General features: G+C 42.0%; 1 protein-coding gene across 9 annotated transcripts in view; it reads right to left on the bottom strand.

Moving 5' to 3' along the window:
• The window catches only part of ATP8A2 (ATPase phospholipid transporting 8A2), a 656,957-nt gene that overhangs the window by 20,301 nt on the left and 610,578 nt on the right, over positions 1–26,078 (bottom strand). For all 9 annotated transcript variants that reach the window (XM_077158861.1, XM_077158866.1, XM_077158862.1 and 6 more), the window contains one exon: positions 21,226–21,330. In XM_077158861.1, the coding sequence (XP_077014976.1) occupies positions 21,226–21,330 (105 nt within the window). The remainder of the gene's footprint in view (positions 1–21,225; positions 21,331–26,078) is intronic.

The raw sequence follows: 26,078 nt of genomic DNA, 5'->3' as shown, positions 1-26,078 counted from the left end.
AAGAGACAGAGGCACAGATCAATGGGACAGAATAGAGAACCCAGAAATAGACTCACACAAAGATGTTTGGCTGATATTGGACAAAAATGCAAATGAATTTCAACATAGGAAAGAGAACATTTCCAATAAATCATATTGGAGCAATTAGACACCACTGGCCAAAAAAATAAAAGAATCTTGCTCTCATATCTTACATAAAAAATTAACTCAAAATGGATGATGGACTTAAATATAAAACATAAAACTATACAACTTTCAGGAAAAAAAATAGGAGAAAATCTTTGGGTTCTAGAGTTCTTAGACTTAACACCAAAAGCTTGATCCATAAGAAGAAAAACTGATAAACTGGTCTTCATCAAAATTTAAAAAAATCTTTCTTCTGCAAAAGACCCTGCTAATAGGCTGATAAGACAAGCCACACAGTGGAAGAAAATATTTGCTAACCACCTATCCAGCAAAGGGCTAGTATCTAAAATATGCAAAGAATTCTTAAAACAGTAGAAAAAAATCCAAAGATCCAATTAGAAAATGAGCAAAAAATAAGAAGAGACATTTCACTGAAGAGGATATACAGATGGAAAATAAGGACACTAAAAGATATTCAACACCATTAGCTATTAGGGAAATGCAATCTGAAACCACAATGAGATGTCACTACACACCTATGAGAATGGCTAAAATAAAAAGAAAATAATAGGGACAATACCAAACTCAGACTGGGGTGTGGAGAGCCTGGATTGCTCATACACTGCCAGTGGGAACGTAAAATGGTATAGCCGCTCTGGAAAACCATCAGTTTCTAAAACAAACAAAAAGCTAAACATATCACCATATGGTGAATATACTAAAATCCACTAAATATAATAAAATCCACTGTGAACTTGAGAACTTGATGCTATGTGAGTTATCTCACAACAACAAAATAATCAGAAGAACCTGGCCTAATGGCCAATCCAACTGCTAACTCACAGAATTGTGAGCTAACGGTTGCTATTTAAAACACACACACGTGCATGCACACACACACACACACACAAACTAAACATTCAACTACCATATGACCTAGCAATTGCACACCTGGACATTTATCTCAGAGAAACAGAGAATTAAGTTCATGCAAAAACCTGTACACAAATGTTTATAGCAGCTTCATTCATAATAGCCCCAAACTGGGAACCATTGAGATGTCCTTCAATGAGTGAATGGTTAAACAGATGGTGGTACATCCACACCAAGGAGTAGTACTACTCAGCAATAAAAAAGGAATGCATCATTGTAACACCCAACAACCTGGATGAATCTCCATAGAGTTATGCTGGGTGACAAAAGCCAATCCCAGAAGGTTTGATACTATATATATATATATATATATATATATATATATACATATATTTCAATTATATAACATTCCCTAAGTGACAAAAGTATAGAAAGGAGAACAGGTTAATGGCTGTCAGGGGCAAAGGAGGAGGTGGGAGACGGGAGGAAAGGGGGTTTAGCAACATGAGAGATTCTGGTTGTGGTGGGTTTGCTTCGCATCTTGCCTGCATCGATGTAAATGTCTTAGTTGTGACACTGCTATAGCTGTGCTAGACGTCACCACTGGGGGAAAAAGGGTGAAGGCTACTGGGGATCTCTCTACATTGTTTCTTACAACTGCATGTGAAACTACTATTATCTCAAAATTAAAAATTTAAATAATTTTGTAAAATCCCTTTGGCTTTTATGCCCTCCCTTCTATTTCATGTTTCTTTGTAGCTTTCCCTTCCTCAGCTGGCTAAGAAATGCTCCCTTGCTAAGCCGACTTTACAGTGGCTGGGGGAGACCCTCTCACACATCTCCTGGAGGCACACTGCTCAAGGGGGCGGCTGCCCACCCCACCCCAGAGCCAGATGACCTCATTAGCTGAGCCTGGGCACAGACGGAAACCATTACCTCATTGCACGATTTGCAGTCAGGTAGTGAGGCTGATCTGAAATAAGGGTGAGCTCTCCAGTGCAGTCAGGCGCCTAGGAAAGGTCAGCTTAGAGTCATGGGGTTGTTAGGGACAGATAAATTAGCGGGACACCTGGTTGACCCCGAGAAGCCTCAGGCAAAATGTGATGCAGGTGGGTTGAAAAGCCCCAAGTGTAATCGAGTGAGAAGTAGTCTAGACTCTGTGCCTTTATAGATAGGGGCACTGGAGAAGAGGACAAAACAAAACAATTTTATGGTGGTGATGCCTCAACTAATCAGGAAGATGCTATTTTAGAAGCTAAATGGTATTCTATTCAAATTCTCCTTCCACAGCAGCCAAGGTTATCCCTTTAAAAAGGCACATCAGGCCATGCACGGTATTTACCTGCTTAAAATCATATAACAAATGCAAAGACCCTGGCTTTCTCTCAAACTCAATTTATTGCTATGCTTTTCCTCCCTCCCTCTGCTCTAGCCACACGGCCTTTCTTACTGCTTCTGGAACATTCTAAATATTTTCTCACCTCAAGATCCTTGTACTTACTTTCCCTCTGCCTGAAATATTCTTCCCAGACATGGCCTCTCCTTCAGACGTGCCTCCTCTGGCTAACTTGGTATAAAACCACCTCCTCATCACTCACCCAACCCTGCTTTATTTTTCTTTACCATACTTATCACTACATAATTTATTTGTGTTTATCATGTGGTCTCCGTTAGAATGTAAGTTACATGAAGGCAGGAATTGTTTGAATTTGTTTTATAGTTTTATCCCAACACCAAAATCTTGTGTTGTACATATATATAGGTGCTCAGTAACTATTTGCTGAAGGGTTGAAGAAATGAATGAATAAATGCACGCTGGGCCAAAGTACAAAAGCAGAGGAAAGACAGATATAGATGGATGGACTGATGGATGGACTGACAGATGGACAGATTATAGTATGGTAAGGCAAATGTGGCAACATGTTAAAACATGTGGAACTGGGTATCTGGGTGGTGGGTATGTCAGAATTCTCTGGATAGGTATTATACACTTTTTCCAATTCTCCTGTATATTTGAAATTATTTTGAAATAAAAAGTTTTAAAGGACAAAATGTAGAGGCAAAGGGAAATAGCGAGGCACAGGATTCTATTGTTTCCTTCCAAAGGCTCCAGCTGCCTGGAGGGGGAGGGAAGAAGCTAGCGTGCTGACCTTTCAGTGTTTTGTGTAAGGGAGCTTCTTTCCAAAGCCAAGAATTTCTAGAGCCATGGGTCTACCCAGTCACATTCTAATTTTGCCAAAAAAGTTAACACTTTTCAGACAGCTGCTTTTGTTGGCTAGCAGTTATTTTCCTGTATAATGGAATCCAAGCATTTCAGACAAAGTCCAAAATCCACCCCTATATGATGCTGAGAAACAACCAGCTCGTTTAAGGGACAAGCATGTGGATTATATGATGGAGGAAAGAAAAGATCTCAGAATGGTTGAAAGGCTAGTTATAAAAATGCAAAGATGATTTTTTAAAGTATGATAGTCACAAATAATACCTGGAGAAGAGAGAGAGCACAGGGTGCTAGAAATAAGCAAAGGGAAATAAGCCTTTAAGTATTAAGGGAAGATTTTGAACAGTGAAGCCTATTGTGCTGGAATATAGATTCCCAAGAGTATAGCTGGCAGCTTTATCGTGTGACACATTGAAGAATAAATGTGACTTGCCAAAGCACCTAACATGTGACATAAAAGAAATGGGTTCATGACTTCATGGCATTTTTTAATCAATTAAATTCCTTGAATGTGAAGTTCCCCTTATATAAAAATAAAATAAAGTTGCTAATTGGAGCTTAAGAAAATTTTGATCAAGTTTGAAATTGCTGATATCTCTTGAGGATGGGATGGTCTTTTAAAGTAGAAGACTCTCTAGGTTCCTTAAGCTCCAAATTAATAGCAACAGACATGTCCCTCAACCGCACCTTCCCTCCTGCTTTCCTAATACCACTACAAATGCAAACAGGGTCCAGGTCTGCACAGCAAACATTTGACTTTACAAATTCAAGTAAGCATCCAAACAAACAGAATAATTCAAGGTTGGCCACAAGGTACCCCAGACTCAATTATTCAAGTAATTAAAGAAAGTTGATGTTCACCATCAATTTACCTCCTGAACACTAATTAAAGATAATGAGGGTTTAAAGTGCTTGGCTCAGTCTGAGCTCTCATCCTGCCTGAGTTCATAAATAGGCAGAAGCACAGGCAAGACTCACAAGGAGGAAAAGGACGAAGTTTCCTTGGGAGAATATGTGGACCAATTAGTGGGGGAATATAACAAATTCTCCATGTGAGAATTATATATAGGAGAGCAACTGAAGACAGAATGACAATTAAATACAGTATATGATCATGGAAGGAATATAATCATGGGGGAGAAAAGGATCAAAAGGACATGATTGGGGCATGTGAAAAAATTAGAATATAGACTGTAAGCTTTACATCAATGTTAAAGTTATTGAACATAATAACTATACTTGAGGTTGTTACATAGTGATTATCCTCATTCTGTGGAAATGCACATGGAGTATTACGTGTTCATGGAGCCTGGCATATACAATCTACTCTCAAATGTTCAGAAATGGATAGACAGACAGACAGGCATAAATGGAGGACTGGTAGATGGGCAGTTAGGATGACTTGGCAAATGTGGCAAAATGTTAAAATTGGTGGATATGGGTGTCTGGGGTATAGTATGATGGAATTCTCTGTATGGGCTTTGTATTATTTTTGCCAGTATACCAAAAGTTTGAAGTTATAAAAAATAAAAGTTTTCAAGAACAAAAAAGGAAATAATATGGGAAATTGTGCACATCTCAGCCTACGTATTTATTCATAGGATTTCATACCAGAGCTGAGTTACTCCAAGTTCAGCCCACCTCCTGTAGAGAGCCAGAAACCACTTTTTAAACCATAACACTTATGTTCTTGAGATCCTTGAAGTCCTCTCTGGAACAAGGTGGGACGTGTGTAAATAAGAGGTAGGAAGGAGTGAATGAATTCACATTCCTAAGCACTCTGGAGTCCAGCCCTGCCACTACACAACTTCGACAGTATTTTCCTATCATCCTCCTTTCAATCTTTCCTGGTGAGTCATGTCATATTAGCAATTAAGTCCTAGCTAGTTTCATAAAAAGCCAAAGGGGAAAAAAAAATACTTGGTGCAGTTGTACTTCCTTCCTTTTTCCAAAGAATGTGGCATATTGGGATGCACTGCGGGGCCTGAGTATTACCACAATTGTGGTAACTGCAGGCTGGAGACTGAGCTACACGAATGGAAACGTGCGAGGCTGCCATAGCCATCACGCAGAATCAGGGCCCATCGAGCCCTCTGCAGCCAACCGCAGGTGCTGGAGCTGCATCTCTGCACAGATAGCGGGATGACACCGAACTCAGAGGCTGCAGAAACAGATGGGGAGCGTCGTCAATTGAGGTAACACCCGTCCTTAGCCAGAGCTGCTGTCAGAAGCCGAATGTGCAAATGTTCCTGCTAGGCTCTTAGTCACTAACCTGGGACAGATCTCAATTCACCATGGATTGCTTTGTAGTTAGAACTAAAAATTCACTTTCCATAATTCCCTATCTCCATATGTACTTATGACTTTATTTTCCTATTGCCAGGCAGTCAGGTTAAATCTCAAGGAATGTCTGGTTCACCAGAAGAAAAAAAATCAGCCTGTACACTTTCAGCAGATGGTGAATTAAACAGGTGGATGCTTAGTCAGCAAGATGGAGACAGCAAGATGGAGACAGCCCCTGTGCAGCCTTTTCTCAAGTAAAACCACCTCTGCAGACAAGTTCTGTGCAGAAGAAGTAGGCCCCATGCCACTGCTGCCTTTTTTATTCTTAGTTGTGCTGACTGTTGAGATTTAAGGCAAACAGAACAGGGAAACCACCGTGCAGTCATCTGGGGCCAGGTGACAGGTGTCCAGCCCAAGAACCACACCTGTGGTGGGGAGTGCCACCCCAATCCCCTGTGGCTGGTGGCCACGAGTCTTCTCGGCAACTTATTCCACTCTCTTGGGGCCTGGTCTTTCAAAAGAGTATCTTCCAGGTGGAGAACCCCAGTGGGCAACACCACGCTGCCTCTGCCAAGGGCTTCCTTCACTGCCTTTAAGGCAAGGTTTACTTCCAACTGAGAAACCCATGGACACATCAGGATGATAGAGCTTTAGAGGCCAAGGAAGCGAAGGCCTTTGCCTTCCTCCAAGAAGAACAGCCTTGAAACACGGCCAGTATTGCTGGCAAACCATTTCATGGAAACTTTCCAAATCAGCCTAGTGTCCGCATCCCATGGCCTGTGTCTCACGGCACAGCCTCCCGCGGACTTCACGATGGGAGGCTGCCCGGACAGGCCTGGCGGCTCCAAGACCTGTCCCTTGGCACCGAGCACACAGTGGAAAGATTCATCATGGCGGAGGCTGGGATAGAGTTGAGAAAGACATGGTAAAAAATAAAAATCCACGGGGCATGGGAGTGGCAGAGTACATGTCCCTTCCCTTTCCCAAGTGGAAAAACAAAACAAAACAAAACTCTGGGTTACAAACTTTTTAAAAGAATGGATTGAATGTTTGAATTAATAATTTGTACATTTATATCTGACCTCTCTCTGGGTAATCCTTAAAAATTATGAAACAGGAATTTTACAAACACTGTTTATCTCCAGCGCCTGGTCACTGTGCCTCCTGAATGCCAAGGATAAGAAATTGTGGGTGAGCTGCACGTTGGCCTCTAGGAAGCAATATGATTTTTCTATGACTTAAGATTGACAGCCCAACTAAACCGTGTTGCAAAATTGACATGTTGGGAGACGGTGCATGGCATCTATAAGATTCCTCAACATCCATTTCTTCCATCCCCCACCGAGGAGCCCCACACTTATGGCCAAGAGCCTCCCCTCCCACTCCTTCCTCTATGGCCCCATCAGGTAAGCTGGACCTTAGCCCACTACCAGGCATGTCCCTGATTGTAGGGACTGGCTCAGAACTGTCCCATCAGGGAAATGAGGGACTTCTGTTAACTGGTTGTCAGAGGCAAACTCTCCTCTCTCATTGGCTGTCAACAAAGGCTGAGACAGTCCTCATCACTAGGGGTGACCAGCCTGTGATCACAGGAGGGTGGGGCGTGGGGTGTGTGTTGCGGGGGTAGTGCAGAGAGGAAGTCAACGTCATATAAGGTATTGGGGCCAAAGCAAAAAGATGAAAAGAAAGTGGTGACTTTTCTGAGCAGTGGGTGAACCGGCCAGGACTGCCTTCAGTAGGATTTTCTCATGGCAGGAGCTGGCCACTGCTCTCACCCTAAAGGTCAGCCTGAACTCGGGCTCCTGTTATTTGAGACTGAAAGCATCCTCTGGCTGGCACAAGATTTCTTGTTCCAAATAATTAAGTTCCAAATTTTTAATTAATAATTAAAAAATCTGGCCCAAGGACAGATTTTCAGGAACCAAGAGTGTAGGCTTAGAAGAGAGAGCAGGCAGAGTGAATTGAAAAACTGAGTTGAAGAAAGATGGAATTGGGGGCCATTTATTCTTGACCTTGTATCCCTGAGATTACAGTGAGTGGTTCTTTTGACCCAACTCACAGAGCAATCTAGGTTTTATCATCTCCACTAGTCTTAGAGCCAGCATACATTATTTCCACTAAATGAAATCCATTAGATACATCAGATCTTCCGTGATGAAGCAAATTCCCTGTTTAACAGTGTCATGAACTCCAAAAGGCTGGGGAGTAGTTTATGGTAAATCCATAGGGAGCTCATTCTGAAATTTGCACATTTGGCTGCTTAGTGTTATCTGCAAGGCAATTACAAACCTACAGTTTTCTTTTATCCTCAAAAGGGTGAGAGACCATGATAAGAAAACTTTCCTATAATGTAAGCTGTTCTGGAATGGGGGCGAACGTTATTATCAAACACTATCAGAGGGAATATGCCTGTCCCAATACAACTGTGCATGCAAGGGGAATCCCAGGGACATACAGACTTTGATAGTCTAGGGACAAGTTCCGGAGACCATGATAAAGAAAGGCAAGTGGCTCTTTTTCGTATTTTCCACTTATCAGACTTCATTCTAGGCTATTTCTTAAAACTGAGGCCTCTGATGGCTCCCTGTGGCTTACAGACTAAAGCCCAAAAGCCCAGGCTTCATCGACAGGTCACACAATTTGGCCTTGACCTACTTATGCAGCCTAATCATTCACCACCAAGGTACTGAACTTCTTATTGCCTGCAAATAACTCTTTACATCTTCCAGAAGGTTTTTTCCCTGCTCCACTGCCTGGTGGGAAATTCTCATTTGCCTGGGCACCCCCGGCAGTCTCCCCATCGTTCTAGTAAAACACTTTTCACATCTTCTTTCTCTACTACTCATCTGCTATCATTACTGAGACTGAATTCCCAGCGTGCACAGATCAGGCCTTATTGTTTTTTTCTTTCTTCACTGCCTGGCACTGTCTCTGACAAACTTTAAGGGCTAGATTCATACTCTTGCTTGGAGTATCATTACCATGAAAGATGACAAGAGCAGAATCCTTAAGTGAGTAGATGCATATAGGCAACCACATGTGGGAAACTCTCAGAAGCTCTACTTTTGACCTCTGATGATTAGGAAGAAAAATCACCAAGGTTTTTCAAGAATATACTTTTAGAAAACGATCTTCAACCATGGGGTATGCACACTCTTGGCATTTTTAAAGAATCATGATACTACTTGTTTAGCAAGTGCTTTGTACAACAATTTCATAAGGTTAGAATGTAAATGTTGAATGGTTCCTAGAAGTTAAAAAAAAAAGTTCAAGCAGCATGATGTCCTGCATTGCTTACAGATGGGTGGACAAAGTTTTGGGAGAACAAATGATAAATTTCACTCTTAATTCTATGATCAGGTTTTTCTTATGTTGTCACCTTATTTTCTTTTGTTTGTTTTCTTATAGTAGGAATATATGAAAACGCTGAATATATCAATTGTTAGGAATGTGAAAATACTTGCTGCTGACATCAATATGAAATCAGCACAGAAAATCAAAATGGAGAAACAGAATATGCATCCCACAGCCTACAATACATTTGTAATGATGTCATGGAGTTGGAGACTCTCCAAATAAAGTTCTAAAAATACAAAAGTCAGAAAACTTGAAACTTGCTCATGTTATAAGTTGCTGTGTTCAAGAAAGAAGCTAATAGCAAAGAATAAAGTAGGACATAAAGTATGAAGTCAACTTGATGGAATTATATCATTATGTCCTTTGAGAATATAAGACAGAAGATGAAGAAAATTTGTCCTGTGAGAATCTGTAAGAACTGAAGACATAAAGTGCACAGATGTGGATGTGTGATGGGCTTCACGGACAGTTCCCTAAAGAGCCTCAAGAAATTTATTTATCTGGAATCAGACAGTGCACTTTGCTCGTAGACATTACAATTGTTTTTGAGGAGATCAGTAAGAGTGATTTCATTTCCAAATACCAAAGACATGAAGGTGAAAAATTTTTTAGAGGAACAGCAAGAATTCTGTCTTCAGTCAGACAAAATTGCTGCTATACTGTAGTTTCTGGACCCAAGAAACACAGGCCAAAATGTAGCAGAAATGTGAGGCTGGCTTCTGTATTTCTCTGGATCATCAAATAAAGAATGTGCTTGGGATTGTATTTGGAAGCCATTGTCAAATGCTCTGGTATACAAAAATGTCTTTAGATGTTTGGTCAAAGAATACAACCAATTTGTCCTGCAACATGGCAGCAAGGCCATCAAGCGGCCCCAATGCCTCTCTGCTCTTGACCGTTTGGGTGTCTTTCATCCCCTGCAGCATGTGAAAGAGACTGTGCATGAATTGGGAGCACGCAAAAGGCCTTTATCTCAAGCCTGGTGACAACTCGGACAATTCTCCAGCTTTCAATAGGGCTGTGTGAGGATGGTGAAAAGATGCTAGCTTAGACAATGAGCCCAAAGTTCCATATGACAAAAGTGCTTTCAGCAAGTTCCTGTCCTCAGTTCTTTTTCTAAAAGCAAATGCTTTCTGAATAAGTAGGACATAGCAAGGCAAACAAAAGATCTGGGGGGATATAGTGAAGCTTTAATAAACAAAACAACCATCAGTCTAGAAATACCTTAACTAATTTCCACCTAGATTTTCTTCCACCTCAAATCTTGACTACTTCTGATAAACTGATGAAAAGGAATATAGGACGGAACTCTAAAATTTTGATTCCATTAAGTAATGATGAGTTATGTTTATAAGTAAACTCAATGAGTACCTATGAAACTATTAAGTTCTACTTTTTAATTTACATACAAAAATTTCAAATTATTTATTTTGAATTCTCAAACTAGATTGAAAATAACATTAAGATAATAAACAGGTTTTACTCTAAAATGTATATGCTCTCAAAAGGCTTCAAAATACTGGAAGAATTTATACTTTGGATTTTGTGACTGAATTGAAATATCAGGATAGTGCATGCGTTTAGGTTTAAATAGCACTGTTCACTATTCTGAAGTCATTGAATATTTAAAATAAATACTTAACTAAAATAAGATACATGCAAATGTTTCATTTAATACATATCAAATCTTCAGATTTTGAAAACCATAAGTGTTTTCAAGTAAGCTTGCTTCTGTGAAGATCTCAAATTAAAGGTTCTTTGCCATTATATTTGATCTTACCGACCAGTCACTGATTAGAAAGGTTGTGATTCTATATTGTAATTGCTAAAAAGCATTCTTCTATTTTCATGCATAAAAATTATACAGACAATTATCCTCTTCTACTCAAAGTACATCTGCTTAACCACGTTCTTGTCTGCATAGGTCAGCTATATAATAAGAGAACAATCAAATGAGCACACGATGCTGGTCAGCACTTACGTAAACGCTGGGTTCCTTCTTTATGCGACTTTACATTGATGATAAGAAATGTAAGCAGTGGTTAGATAGAGTGAAAACAAAGGAAGAAGAGTCTGAGATTACAAGGTGAATTGTGAAAACCTGTTTAACATTGGCAACTAACCTTCATGCTCTCAGAAAACAGAAATAAATTGCATAAAGAGATTACACAATACTGTCCTCTATAACACTAGTTTCAAATTTTTGTCCTTATGTAAATCATCTCACTGGTACCTCTAATTGACCTTAAAATAAATACATGTCTTAATTTGAATTCATAAATAAATAAATTTTACTTAACTTCTTGATTCAAAATGGAACTCCGCAGCTTTAAAAAAGCATGGTAATACACATTCTAGAAAATTGGATCATGCCTGTCCTTTGCTTAGAGACTTCCCACGGCTCCTGGTGGCACAATTCCCAAGGCCCCATCCTTGCCTACAAAGCTGTGTGACCAGACCCTGCTGCCTTGTAACTGACTTTGCCTAACACGTTCTGAGCTCTCTTGACCAGCATTCATTCCCCATTACAAACCCGTTTTCATCTTCTCAAAAGAGCCATCACAGCCTCATAGTCTCCTGTTTGTTCATTGTCTGTTACTCCCACCAGGATATAAGCTCGGAGACACTGGGAATCTTTTCTCTCCTGTTCTCTGCCACACCCTTGACCTGGCACCTCCTCAGGGTTCAATAAATGTCTGTGGAATGGATGGATGAATTAACAACTTGCCGGCAGTAGGCTAAGGGCTGGTTCTGTTTGCTATGAAGCCAACATGTTTTCTCATCAGAAAGTGTGAATTCCCAATTATTACCACCTAAGTTATCTTGAGCCCATCCTAATTGCTGGAGAAATAGAGTAAAGACTGAATGAGCATGTCATCACTGCCCTGTTAAAAGGAGAAGACAACTTGGACTCACTGGATGGGAGGCTCTGTGGTGAGCATCCACTCCTATGTCCTGGTCTACTGAAAAATGTGTTCTCAGGTGCACTCGCACGAGACAACCTGTCCCCCACCTGCTTTTCCATACCTGTTATAGAGAAATCTTTCTTTCAAAAAGTCCAATAAACCCATAGCCCAAGGCTGGGATCCACCATGGCCACCTTCTAGTTATAACTTTTACACATCCTTCTCAAACACAAAGTCAGGAGCTCCACATTCACCTGTGACCCAATGGACCTTACCTGGCTTTTCAAATGCCAACCAAACGTTCTAGATGGGAACTACCAGACCTTACATCAAGGACTCTACCTGGGATGGGGCAGACACACCCAGGGTATCCTGGAGTGCAAAATCATCCATCAAATATAAATATGTTCAGGACTGACCCTTAAGTCCTTTTTTCCTCCTCCAGTTCGAAACCTAAGGGGATTCCGGAATTCTCTTCAACGCAGTACAGAAACTACTTCACACATACTTCCAGGAAGCCAATAGGGCTGAGAGGTTCTTAAGAAATGAGTACAGAATGTGGTTATTCCAGGGTATTGTCTAAATGAAGACTCAGTCTCGGGGGGGAGTTTCTGGTCATGAGTTCTCTGCTGGCTGGAATGGTTTACTCTCCATCACAGCTGGAAGAAGGGAAGAAAGAGGAGTCAAATGAAAAGCAAACAACTCCAGGATAATGAAGTGGAGACGTGATTAGCCAAGATCTTCTTAAAGTCTTCCTGAAGCGCTAATCCCTGCCTGGAATGTGCTAATGTCACCATTCAAATTACATATGCTCTAGACAATGTAAAAATCTTTTTTTTCTCCCCCAAATCTACCTTCATATATTTCTGCTGGCTACTTGAGTAGATTAAATAAAACCAATTTTGAAAAAAAAAATAAAGGATTAAAATGTGTCATTGCTACTTTAAAAGAGGAGGCAAGGAATGAACCATTAGCACTAATTAGTTACTAACATTCATTTCATGAGTAAAAATGTTTCTGATTGTTGGCAAATCAAGAAAGGTGACTTAAACTAACTCGTCATAATTAAAAAAAAATAAACCATATTCAAGCCATCCCAGAAATGCACTGCAAGGACACCTCAAACCAACAATAGGCTGACACTCAACCTCCGATTTAGGGACTTCTCTACCTCACAAGAAAGCGACTCCTCTCTTCCATGCCTCTCTCCAGACATTTCATAAAGATGCTCCGAGCCTTTTATTGCTGTGCACAGCAGCTCCGCTCCTCATTAGATGGACAGTATGACGCGGCCAGTGCACCATTCTAAAGGCGAGAAACAACTCTTTTTCCTGCTTCAAATAAATGACAAGTGGTATTTATAAATATTTTTTTTAGAATTATTCAACATCAGTTTGTAGCAAAAAAAAAAAGTGGGGGGAGGGCACTTAGGATTTAATATCCTTAAAATAACAGGGAGCCAATTATTTTTTGGTTGACACAGTCAGTTTCAGTATTAACTAAATGCTAATTAGTCTTTTTAGTTTCTTAGCAGTTTATTTTCTTCATCCTCTCCTTCCTGTACCTAGAAGACAAACAGTCACCAGAAATCCCCATTTGGGTAATCCACTCAGCCCTTCTGTAATTTCCTGCACCATTTACCTCCTTTGTCGCCCCCAGTGCATTTCCTCACCTGTTCTATTTGCCACTAAGTCCAGGGATTTCACTGGCCTTGCTTGGGAGGGCTGTTGACTCTGATTGTTTTTCTAAGAGCCTGCCTTCTTGTCTAAATTAAAATGTTTGCTGACTTCAAGCCTTTACCCACCCTTCTAGTCTACACAGAGGTTAAATCCACTTAATTAATTGGGTGATTCTGCCCGGAGATCATCTCCCACCATCAGGCGGCTCTTTTCTGAACTACAGCCCAACAGCTGGCAGCTGGCAGGGACTCTCTTACCTTCATTTGCCCTGAAGTTATCAGATTGCTTTGCTCCCATATTCCTTTGGGGGACTGTCTAGAGCCCTCTGAGTTCCGCACACTACTTTTCAAAGTGACAGAACCAGATCTCTTTCTTCGAAGGAGGTACTTTTCAAGACAAAAAGCACAAAGCCCAAACATTACGTGTGGACACGGCTCAGACCCTAATACAAACCAACCAACTCTCATAAGACATTGTTGAGACAATCAGGAGAATCTGATTATGGCCTGGGTATTAGATTACTACCAAGGAATTATTAATTTTATTAGGTGTGAAAATAGGCATTGAAATGATATATATTTAATAACATGTGTATATATTACAACACACTATAAGACAACATAATATTTAGAAATACATACTGAAGTAGGTAAGGTTGAAATGATGTGATATCTGGGAATTGCTTTAAGTTCTCTGGCAAAGGACAAATGGGGGAAAGGGAATAAATGCAGCGACTGTGGCAAAATCTTGATAACTGCTGAATCTGGACAATGAGTCCGTGGGAATTCATTGTGTTGGTCTCTCTACTATTGTGTATACTTGGATAATTTCATGATATTAAAAGGAAAACTTTGACAATGACTGTGCTACGGGAAGCCCCAGGTGACGGCATACAGCAGAGGGAGAGATGGCAGAGGGTGACGAGGGATGTGTCTGGAGGTGGGCAGCTCGGGAGCAGTTCACCCGGGGCGCTTATCCTCAGGGCTGGAAGCCCCCCCAGGACAAGTCTGTCCCATTAGTCCTGGGCCCCCAGGGGCTTGGCCCGGTACCCGGGACACAGGACGAACGCTACCCGGTAAAACCAGTGGACAGAGGCAGGCCAAGGGCTAACCAACCGTACAAGAGGTGGCTGAGCTCGGTGAGGGGAGGCTCGGTGTGTGGAAGGACAGGGGCTGAGAGTCACACAAGGACAAAGTGAGGGATAAGGCTAAAAAGAATTCTGGGCTGGGACGGTGAGAGGGAGAGGGCTAGATTTCATGCACTGGGCAATGGGAAATCATTGCAGGATTGCAAGCAGAAAGCGGCATGGCTGGGGCTGCTTTTTAGGGACGTGAGGATGGATGGAGAGGGGCGGCACCACGGTGGGAAACCAGCGAGAACGAATGTTGAAGCACGAAGTGGCTGCCCTCTGATGCAGGGCGCCAGCCTACATCAGAGCCGAGGGCATTACAGCCGAGGGCATGTTAAGTGCCCATTTACAGAAAAACTCATGAGAACTGGCAAGCAGCTAGACAGGAAGACAAGGAAGGAAGGATGAAGCCAAGAGTGCATCTGAGATCCTGGGACTAGTTATACCATTTGTGGGAGCAAAGAACTTGAAGGAAGGGCTGATTCCAAAGGGGAAGACGGCGCTTTCCAGCTTTGGACATACTGCATTTAACATAGACTTCCACGCTTGGCAGGGAAATTTGATTAGGGCGACAGCCAGGGTTGGATACACACTCTTCTTTGTAGAGAGGAGCTGGTTGAAGTAGTAAACCCAAGGAAGACTCGGGAAATTCTCAGGATTATCAAACTCACTAGACTAGTCTCCCACCAGAGCTCCCCAATCCAAAACTCACCCTTGACATGCCCCACACTTCTCTGATGAACGTGGGGTCCACCTGCATCTCTGACTTTTCCCCAGACTAGGGGTCCTTTGGATTTCTACTGTATTCACAGTCTCAGAAATAAGCCAACCGCTCTGGGAAAAACCCATGTGTGTTAAAATGGTTGGTGAAATTTAATTGTTCAGCTTTTAAGTTAAGGGAGAGATGGCTGGTAACACTTTTTGAGTGCCAACACATGCTACAGATTTAATATATATTATTTTACTGAAACCTCAAAGCAAATCTGTGATGAGAAAACTAGAATTCAGAGATGCTCAATAACCCTCCCAAGGTCACACAGCTTTTTGAGTGGCAGCTTCTGGCTCACAGCTCAGGTCTGTCTTGAAAATCGATGCTTTTTTCACTGCGTCCCAGCACAATCATGGAGAAATGCAGCCAGGAGAGAAAGAAACCCTAATCAGGTGTTGGAAGCATACATTTGCCACCTGGCCTAGAGTGGTGAGCTAAACTGATGCCAGAATTTCCTATCCTTTTAGTTACGAAAAACTGATGGCATTTTAGGAGAAAAAGAATAGGAAGGGGTGGGAAGGGAAACAAAGTGAAGCCAGAGTCGGACATTGCCAATACCCCTGTATTTGTATGTATTTCTTGGAGAAAAAAATGTTTCCCGAAAACACATGAAGCCTCTAATGGAAAAATACTGTACAATTAAGCCAATGTAGCTCATTTTAAGCTTGTTTATACTTATATTTGACTCAGCAGTTCCAATTTTGTCTTAGAGGTGTGATATTAAATTGATTTTTAAACATTATTTTAAAGTTCAAAAGATTTCTGTTTAAAAGATCAGAACACAGTGGCTAATTTTTAGTTGGGCATTCACTCAAAATGGATTGTGGAGTGTTTTCTTTTTTTTTTTTCCTTTTCCTTTTTCAATATAATGAGTTTTAAAAAGAGTACTAGGTGAGCACCTGGAGCAGGTGGGGCTGGGTGGGGGTTTCACCTTTGTTTGAGAATCTTGTTGACGTGTTTTAGGCTCTCTCTCCTATTTCTCAGCAGATACTGTTGCTGAAGCTTCCAGAATACTCACTGTGGAGGCGTGAAGCAGGGCCTTGGCGATTCAGAGGTAAGCTTGGGGAGATACAAGCGCAGGCTGCCTGCCCAGGCAGAGGCAAGAATCAGATTTTCCTCCCGCTCCTGGACAGGTTGCCTGGCTGTCTAGATAACCTGGAAATAGCCCAGAGCCCAGGCTTCAGGGTCCACTGGTAACACAAAACCAGGGGCCAGAAAATGCCGGAGCCTCTGCCAGGGAGGCCAGTCTGCTCGCCTTTGCCCAAAGACCCAGGACAGCTTATTCTTGGGGTTTCCCCCAAGTGAAAGAAAATCCCACTACCTCGCTGGAAAAGGTAAGAGCAGTAAAGTACTGCCTGACATTGAAATCAGAGAAAATCAGCCCACCACCCCCATCCCCACTCCCACCAGTTTGTGAAGCAGAGATAGAAAGATCGAGACTAAAAACGAAGGTTTTCTTGTTATTTAGCCAAACTAAATATAACTTTCGTTATTTCCATTAAACATATTAAACATTTTACTTGCTTGCCCTAATACCTAAAACATTACAGAGTACCCCCTACCTGATGCCAAAGAAGAAAGAACAATTTAAGGCAAAAAAGTTAGCTCTCTCATGTTACATGACATTTTAAACATTTAGTTTAATTATATTTGTAAAGGTAAGTGGCCATGGGTAGTTTTTCTCTGCTACCAGAAAAAAATGTACAAATTAAAGTTTAGGAGGAAAGAGGGAAAGGGTCATGATGATGAATATGCAACCAGGTGATGATATTGTGAATTACTGATTATATATGTAGAAAGGAATGATCATAAGTTAAGAATGTTCGTGTTCGCTGTTATATATATTTTTTTAATTTAAAAAAAAGGAATTCCTCCAGTTAGCTCCTCATTTTTTAGACATGCACAAAAATAACTGACTGCCTGATATGCGCTACACACAAAATGGTTTCATTGCTTCATCTTGGCAAAGATTACTGAGTAGGATGGCTTGGGGGAAAGGTATCCCAACCAATTCAAATATTAACCAGTGTCTAGTATTAACAGGGCAAACAAACAAATAGGTCAAGAAAAACTCTAAAGCAAGAGGGAAAACATTTTTGCGTAATACTTTAAGCATTTTCTTATTAAACTATACTTTTTGGATATCTAATACCGTGATCCAAATCCTTGTTCATAATCAAGTTACTTTATCTCAGTGGTAAAAGCAGGTTTATTCACACATAAATTACACAGGGTGACTCTGGGTGACAAGATTTACTGATGAGAAAGTTCAAAGGCATGTAGTGAAGACTGAACGTCTATCAAAACACTGTAGAAGTCTGAGGCTTAGACATGTTCAATAACGTGCTAGGTTAAAGCACTGCATTAAATCAATAAAGGGTATAGAGGAAGATTTAGAATCCTAGCTATCATTTCAAAATTGCAGTGATAACCATGGCATAACAGGATTTAATAAAAAACGAATGCATGAAGACTTTGGTATCATTTCCTATGTAATTTCCATGTAATTACATGCTAGAATATTTGCCCGTGACTTGGACCTAAATTTTATTATGTGGCAGAGTGTCCTTTCAGGGGCCCCAAGGAGCGCTTTGGGAGTTTTTCTGTAACCCTTCAGATGGTTTGGGACACGGAGCACCTGCGGGGTGCTGAGGATTTGCTGGCCCTGGAGGCGGGCGGATGGGGGTTGCTGGAGGGTTAACCAGATGGGCAGGCTGAGGCTGCATCCCCACTGCCTCTCCTGGCAGGCTCTCCTCAAGCCACCGCATGGCCTGCCCTTGCACACGGCCCCGGGACTGCTGGCCTGCCTCTCGCCAGCCTCCTTGGGCTCCCCTGCCGGGAGCTAACTCACTGGGCCCCACAAGCTCTGTGTCAGCAGTGCACGCCCCTCCCTGTCCTCAGTCCCACCTCACTGGACGTTGGCGATTCCTGCCCAATTAGGCAAGAACTTCTGCTTTTGCTTAATGGAGCTCTGCTCTGTGCCAGACTAACGGCTGGAAATACACAAGCAAATGGAAATATTGGACAGGATTGGGGAGAGAAGAGAAGAGAAAAAATTACTGAGGATCTCTTAAAAAGGAGTCTACACATTTTTTAGCAGGAAGGATAGAGCTGGAGAATCCCAGAGCCTGCCCCTGCCTGGCGAAGATTCTACCCCGACTTACCCTCTTCCACCCCACACAGTCCCAGAGACGCCCAGGAATTCAAGCAGGTGTGAAAGAAGCAAACAAAGGTGATAAAAGAACAATTGTGAGACAGCTCTCCAGAGGCCTGCCAGGACACAATCATCTCTTGCAGCGAGCAGCATGCTGCCATTATCTAGTCTGCAGATGGACCACCCAGAAAATCTGGGAGCAATTAGGAGGGAGAAAACAAATGAGGGGGTGGGGAGGGAAGGACTCTCCAAACTATCTTGTGCCTAGGAATCCAAAAGGAGGAGAAAGTCTCTGTGGAAGAATATAAAGACAGTCTAGAAAGACCAGAGGAAAAGGAAAAAGGCCAGAGCAGCATGTGCACGCACCCTCGCTTGCACACTCACCCACGCTTGCACACTCACTCGTGCTTGCAGAACACAACTGCCCAACCACAAAAGTATGACATTTACAAAGGGACCAGAAAACAGATTTTAACACAAGGCAGGAAACCACATTCAGGGGCTATCAGGAGATTTAAACGTGAATTTTGAAGAGTGTAGGTGAAGTTATAAAATTTTGCTCCTTTAATCAACAGCAAGCAAAGATAGGCTCATGCTCTCTTTCAAGGCTTAGGGCCCGTGACTGCTACAGTACCACGACTCTCCTGTCTCAGTGAAGACAAGCAGCTGGCACTTTGCACTCCTGCAAAGGGTCAGGCAGTATTCTGTGCCGGACATATTCCATAAATCCTAACCACAAATAGTATTCTTAGCATCCTTCCGTAACAGATGAAGAGAAAATCCCAGAGACATGAGTTATCTTGCCCAAGGTCACAAGGCTTGAATTCAAACTCAGGCTCAGGGCCTCTGTAAAGTGCCATGTGATCCTCCAGACTGCACAGAGGCCTTTGCATATACTGTTCCCTCGGCCCAAGACACCCTCTCACCTCTCTGTCCATTCAAGTCCTTTCCGTCTTCAGAGTCCTGTTTCCACCCCCATCTCACAGGAAGCCTTCCTCGGTGGCCTCCTGGGTGCTGTCCCTTCTCAATGCCCTGGCGTTACCTACCCCATAGCCAGGAGGAGACCCTGCCCCACAGCAGATCAACATGTTCAGTGCGTTCTCATCCTACGGTTTTTGTAAATTTTTCCTGTAGAATGTTGGAAAGGAGTTTTAGGATTTTGTTTGGGAATTCCCATTTTACTTGGAAATGACTATGATCTATCGATTACTTGAGAATTCTTGAGCTATAAGAGCTTGTAATTTGTTCCCTAACATGAGAAAACTTTTTGTGTTTATGGAGCTTGACAATGATTATGAACCCTATGCATTTTGTAGAGTTTATTAATTGCATTGTTGTTAGCTTAATACTAACATTTGTTCATTTCAACTGGCAGGGCTTCTCCCCTCTCCCAACCCAGCCATATTTTGGAGCTTAGGAAGACTTTTTTTCAGGTTTCAAGGAATTGTGTGGTCCTTGAAAAGTCCGTAATGTGTCCAACAGACAGGCTAGCCCTGCTCTTGGCACTGACCACGTGCTGCGTCTTCAACAGTTATATATAGACTTGCTTTAAGCCCAGCCCTCTACCCTCATGTCTTTACAATTTAAGCTCATTGAAGACAGTGAGTTTTGTCTTGTTCACTGATAATCTGCAGCAATGACTAGCAAGGAGGCCATAAAATAGTGGCTTGATGAACTCCCTTATTAAAAAATAATTCATAAATACACAAACCACCACTTGAACAACAGACCCCACAACCCCTTTCCAAAAACATCTTCAGTTATTTGAAACTGCACTCCTGATACCTCCCAAAATGTTTGGATTCTCCTTTTCAAAATAGGAAATAAAAGTTGCTGTACCTCTGATAAACAAATGAAGGATGATACAAATAAATAGACTATGAAACAAAACACAAAGTAGGAATCTACTCTAGAAGTGCTCAGCATTTTTTGTTTGATTCATTTGCAACAAATTTCCCTGGAAGCATTTAGAGGAGAGTTCCATTCCTCATTTATGAGACATGCCATTTCTCTAATACAGCAATGGCTCTTTAGTAAATGGCAAATTGTTCTTCAGGCTCCAGGAATTTCTTCTGGCTAGTGAATGGATTTTATTCAACTCTTAACAGAAAGATTTTAATATACGTGAGTAAAGAGGAGATTATGCTGATATACCATGAACTACCCAATAAGTAGTTCACATGAAGCTTTCTTAATTCTGTTAAAAAAAAATAATAACTCTTAAAAAAAAAAAAAGATATGCTCCAAGTAGACTGTAACAAGATTTACCTACAGAACTGATCACATGCATTATTTAGTATGCACTTCTTCATAGCAGATATTCATCTTTTAATATAAGATTGGTCCTGATCTCACAAGAGCTAGCATTTAAATACTCTTCAGCAGTGTTGTTAACTTGAATTCTTCCACCTCCAGTTAACATTGCTACTATTTCTGCGTTCTATTTCTATGGTGGTTTTGCAGATGTCCAGGCCCAATATAAACCCCAGCTTTATCTGGGGGCAGGTCCAGTGACCCCAAAAGTCATGTTTTCAGCTGCCACCACGAGAGAGAGTGCAACTGAAATCCCAGTGTCATCATGCATTTATAGAATAACCACAATGCTTCAAAACGAGCCTTCCATGGTCCTAACGAAGACTGAGAGGAGAAGGAGCAATATGGGAAGGAAAGGCAGGGAAAGGGGCTGGGTAACTTGTGTTCTTCAAACATTTGGAAGGAGCTGCCCCACCTTTTCCCACTGCTATCACGAAGCATTGCTTTTCCCATCACTCTGGACTTCGTTTCCAACTCTTGCACCTCCTCCAGCAATGTTTTTTTGCAGGTATGCTTGACCCTGTATCACCAGGAAGAGAGAAAAAGGATATAACATGTGAACTTCACATAGCGGAAAAGACCCATTTCTCCCCTCTTGGACCACAACTGGACACCCACGGGCCATGGGGGAGGCTTAGGATACACTGGCGGGTCCAGAGAATCCATGCCTGGCTCCATCTGTTTTCATGAAACCCAGGAAGCATCCCAGAGTGCTGCAAAAGAGGCCTGGCTGTAAACGTCAGAAGTCACCACCCCAAAGAATGCTGTTTGGTTCTGAAAGTCTATAGATTAGGCTGAGAGGCAGAGTTGGGAGGAGACCAGGTGCTGGAGGATGGACTGGTTCAGAGCCAGCCATCAAACCAGAGACTGGGATTCATGAAGGAGTCGTGGGTCTACATCTATAGCTTTTGTGGCAGGACCAGGAAACCCAGATGATGCTTTAACATCTCACCCTGGTGGTTATTTCTAATCCTTTGGTCCTAGCCTTTACTGTGACTGGAGAGCTCAAGGGGTTAGCACCTTCTTCCCTCCCTTTTTAGTGTGAAAACAGCCACCTGTCATGGCAGGGAAGGGATTTATAACGCTGGTGCTTGTGCTCATAATGCAAAACCATCAACTTGCAATTTGGGGTCAACACAAATATCTGGGCACAGCTTTTCCAACCTCCTCTTGCAATGATGTGACATCAGGATCAACATATGCACTTCAATGGCATAAAACAATGATGATACGACCACAGCAGGCTGGCCTTTCTAGGCGGACCTACACCGGGTCACATGACCCTTCTTGAACCATAGGAAGAGTTAGCTGTAACCTTCTTCCGACTAAACCTAAAATGAGTACTTCACAACTTTCAAATAACTGGCTGATCTCAGGGTCTTTGCAAAATGGGAACAATCTAGGTGAAAAAAAAAAGGCCTTTAACAAGATACAGGCTAGAGAGCAGAAAAAGCAAACAGTAAGAAGGGGGAGGCTCATAACACAGCAACGCAAAGCAGCTTTCCTGATTATGACAAGCTTTGCATTCATTTTATTACAATATAAATACAAGTGAGAATCCTGCCAGGTACCAGAACTCAAACATAGAAGAACAAAACTGACCCTATCTGCAAGGAAATACAAACAGTGCGATGGAAACATTCTGAAACCACAAGTGGCTGTAGCGGAATCAGCATATTCCCTGCTCACCCTCCACCTTAAAGAAAAGGAAGTCTGTCAAGATAATGTGATCATCTCCTGGCACTCCAAGTTAATCTGTAATGGGGTATTACTACCAAGACACTGTCTATGTGCCTGCCATGCCTTTACCCCAAAGTAAATAAGAGAACTCAACCACACAGGCTTTGACACATCATACCTTAATTACATCAAACAGTGTCCTGAAACGCTCAGGACCGATAAAATGCGGCAGTTCAAAGCGAAGCCCGCAGAATTTCGATTTGAACACTAGACAAGAAAAAAAATGCACTATTTTGTTGGAAAGGAGATAGTCCAAAAGGATGTTTACATTTACATGGTTCAGTATCATTAAAGATGCTGGGCCCCCGGATTTTGCTTTTCATTTTAAGAGCACAGGAGGCTGTATTGATAAGCCAACTCGCTCAGTTTCACTCGTGGCCACACAGATCCCCTGAGCACAGGCCTGGCTAGTCCGGAAGGATGGGGAAGCGCATTCACTTTCGTGGGCTTTCCTTATTCTACCCTCCTCTCCGCTTCCTCTTCCCCTGCCTCCCACCAGCAAGCAGAGGCATCGGCCTCAGAACAGCATCCAGTGTTATCTTGGGGCTTGGGAGAGAGGAGGCTGTCACTAGGAATTTGGTGCGGACTAAGAAGGCTGGACCATCGGGCTCAGAGTATGGGGGATCCACAGCGGAGCCCCTGGACTGACCTGGCAGCTCTAGTTCCTTCACTCAGTCGCCTGTGAGGGGAATGTTCTGAGCAGTTTCTGCAGGTCCCTGCACCCATGCATTATACACCCTCTTAGTAGATGAAATTCCATCTATATTTAAGAATTACTCGGCAATTTGATATCATTCCTTCTATGCTAGCCTGGGAACCTAGCCACCATGAGACCGCTGAGTTGCAGCCCTGGGGACGATTCTGCTATGCTCTGCATCTGACGCTTGAGTAGAAGTGATGCTGGCAATTTAGACTGTTTTATCAAGAACCTTTACCAAATAATCAGGTCTTAGAGGTAAATGATTCTAAAATCCCCCTGTCAAAGTTGACAGGTGAGTTCACTAAAACCTACTACCTGTAGGTTTGAAAAGTCAGCCTTGGGCAGTATGACTGTGGCTCAGTGGCAGAGTTCGCGCCTGCCATGCCGGAGACCTGGGTTTGATTCCCAGTGCCTGCCCGTGTGAAAAAAAAAAAGAAAAATGTCAACCTATAAACATTAGCCATGGGCATGTAATTTAGGTCCCCCCAGGAGCTGGGATTTAGCCTGTGGTGAATCACAGCTTTGACGAGGTCAGCCTGCTGCTTGGAAATGGCTTATCCCATAGTCTGGGGCTTACCTTATCTCACCACATATCAAGAGCCCAGGGGTGGTTTGGGCATTGGCAGAGGAGTGAGAGCTGTCTGTGAATCTGCAGATATGGCTAAAGGTATTGTCAGGTTACCAGGGACTTTGAAAATAAAGTTTAGAATTTTGACCTTTTCATTTTTTTGTTTCTGATTTTTTTTTTTCTGGATACTTTTCTGCTGCTTGGAAGGACAGCAAGTCAAAAGGAAATGCTAAATTCAAAATGTGGATGCAAATGCAAATAGGATGTACTTTAAAAGATATTAGTTTAGTTAGAAAGTAAAAGAAAGAAAAATTCAGGCCCACTGGTATATATAAATTGCTTATTACCTTTTATTTCCGCTTAACTCTCTATTTGAGATTATAATGAGGAAATGAAGTCATTCTGGAATTGCTGAATGTATGATGTGATGACTGGTAAAGTAAAGAGATACATCAGATAAAAAAGAAACAGGTTCCTATGTGTTCAGTGGCCTTGAGCATTCTATTATTTTTACAAAGCAATACTGACGAATTCTGCCTAGATGAGAATAAGTATGTGGCTGCTTACCTAAGAATGCTGTCATAGGTCAACATTTTGGAAGAGCGTAAGCGAAAGGATATTAAAGTCGGTCTGGGTAATTTAAGCTTCATGCTTCTAATAAAAATACTCATTAGCCAAGTATCACATATAATCAATCAATTAGTTTAATAAAAGATATGCTAGTGTGGTCCCCCATGAAAATTCTGGTTAACAGGAAAACAGCATAGGTATCGCACTGTGTTCCAAACTGGACTTAACAAAAGTCTAATAATGATGGATCTTCATGGAGAAAGTTGACAGACTTCACGGAAAAAATGATTAAACTACCTCATGCTCTTTCTCTTTTCTTACTCTTAACAGTCCAGGTCCTGAAATGGAAGAGAATGACCAGGCAGAGACAGAGGAGAAATTCCGCTAACTTTGTTAAGAGCTTTTAGGAATCTATGTGGAAGGCGACTGTGTGATTGTGAAAACCTGTGTCTGATGCTCCTTTTATCTACCTTGTCAACAGATGAGTAGGACATATGGAATAAAAACAAATAATAGGGGGAACAAATGTCAAAGTAAATTTAGTTTGAAATGCTAGCGGTCAATGAAAGCGAGGGGTAAGGGGTATGGTATGGATAATCTTTTTTTTTCCTGTTTTTGTTTTATTTCTTTTTCTGTTATCTTTTTATTTCTTTTTCCGCATTGATGCACATGTTCTAAGAAATGATGAATATGCAACTACATGATGATATTGTGAATTACTGATTATATATGTAGAACGGAATGATCATATATTAATGTTTTTGTTTGTCTGTTGTTAAAATTTTTTTTAATAAATAAATAAATAAGAAATATATGTGAAAAAGGAGACCTGCCATGGGCTGGAATTGAAAAGCCTTTGCAAAGTAAAGTGAAAATGCTAACATTCAAAACCAACCCAATAAGTCTCTAGGATGGGTCCAGTTTAAGATCAATAAGCTGAAAGCAAACCCTGGGATGCTTCTTTACGCAGCCATGTGCCACTGTCACGCAACAATTTCTTCACCTGCTCCTGAATTCACATTCATTAATTTTAGAACTTTTCTCGGAAGTTCAAGGCACACAATTTTTAGAGCACTATGCCTCAATAAAATGTTTAGGAACTCACACCAAAGGATGGCGGTTGTGCTGAGTTGCACACCTGCAGGAGTGCTAGCTGTGTGGTGCGCTACAGTGTCACAAGTCAGCCTCGTGGCCTCATCAAAGGAAAGCGACTAGTAACGTGCTTTCTCTTCTCAGGAGAAGTACCTCCAACTCACTTGATTCAACAACAAATATTTGGGGCTTACAGTATGAGAGGTGACAGGTCTTGATATGGGCTCCATGATCAAAGGAAAATGTCCAAATAAACTTTGCAAAATTCTTGTTTTTGATGAGAGAGTAAATGTAGGCACTAAATGTATATCACAAGGTGAGCGTGCAGTTTGGGCAAATACTTAAGCAGAAGCCTTTGTGGCGTGGGCACAAAGGTGGGGTGCACTTGGCTTCTGCTGAGAGCACTGCCGGGCCCACAGGGCAGGGGAGCAGGCAGCAGCTGGCAAGCTGCACAGCACACACTACTTCCCAACTCCCCCCCACTTGACAACGCCTTCTTTTCAGGGCCTGGGTCCCCGTTCCAGCTCGGCCTGGCAAGCTTCTTGGAAAGGAAATGCATTTTACTCTTTCCATATGGCAGGGCTGTGAGCAGGATCAT

This window comes from Tamandua tetradactyla, chromosome 4 (assembly GCF_023851605.1).
Source record: "Tamandua tetradactyla isolate mTamTet1 chromosome 4, mTamTet1.pri, whole genome shotgun sequence".
In the NCBI taxonomy this organism is placed as follows: Eukaryota; Metazoa; Chordata; class Mammalia; order Pilosa; family Myrmecophagidae; genus Tamandua; species Tamandua tetradactyla.
This window is presented reverse-complemented; position numbering and strand designations above follow the sequence as displayed.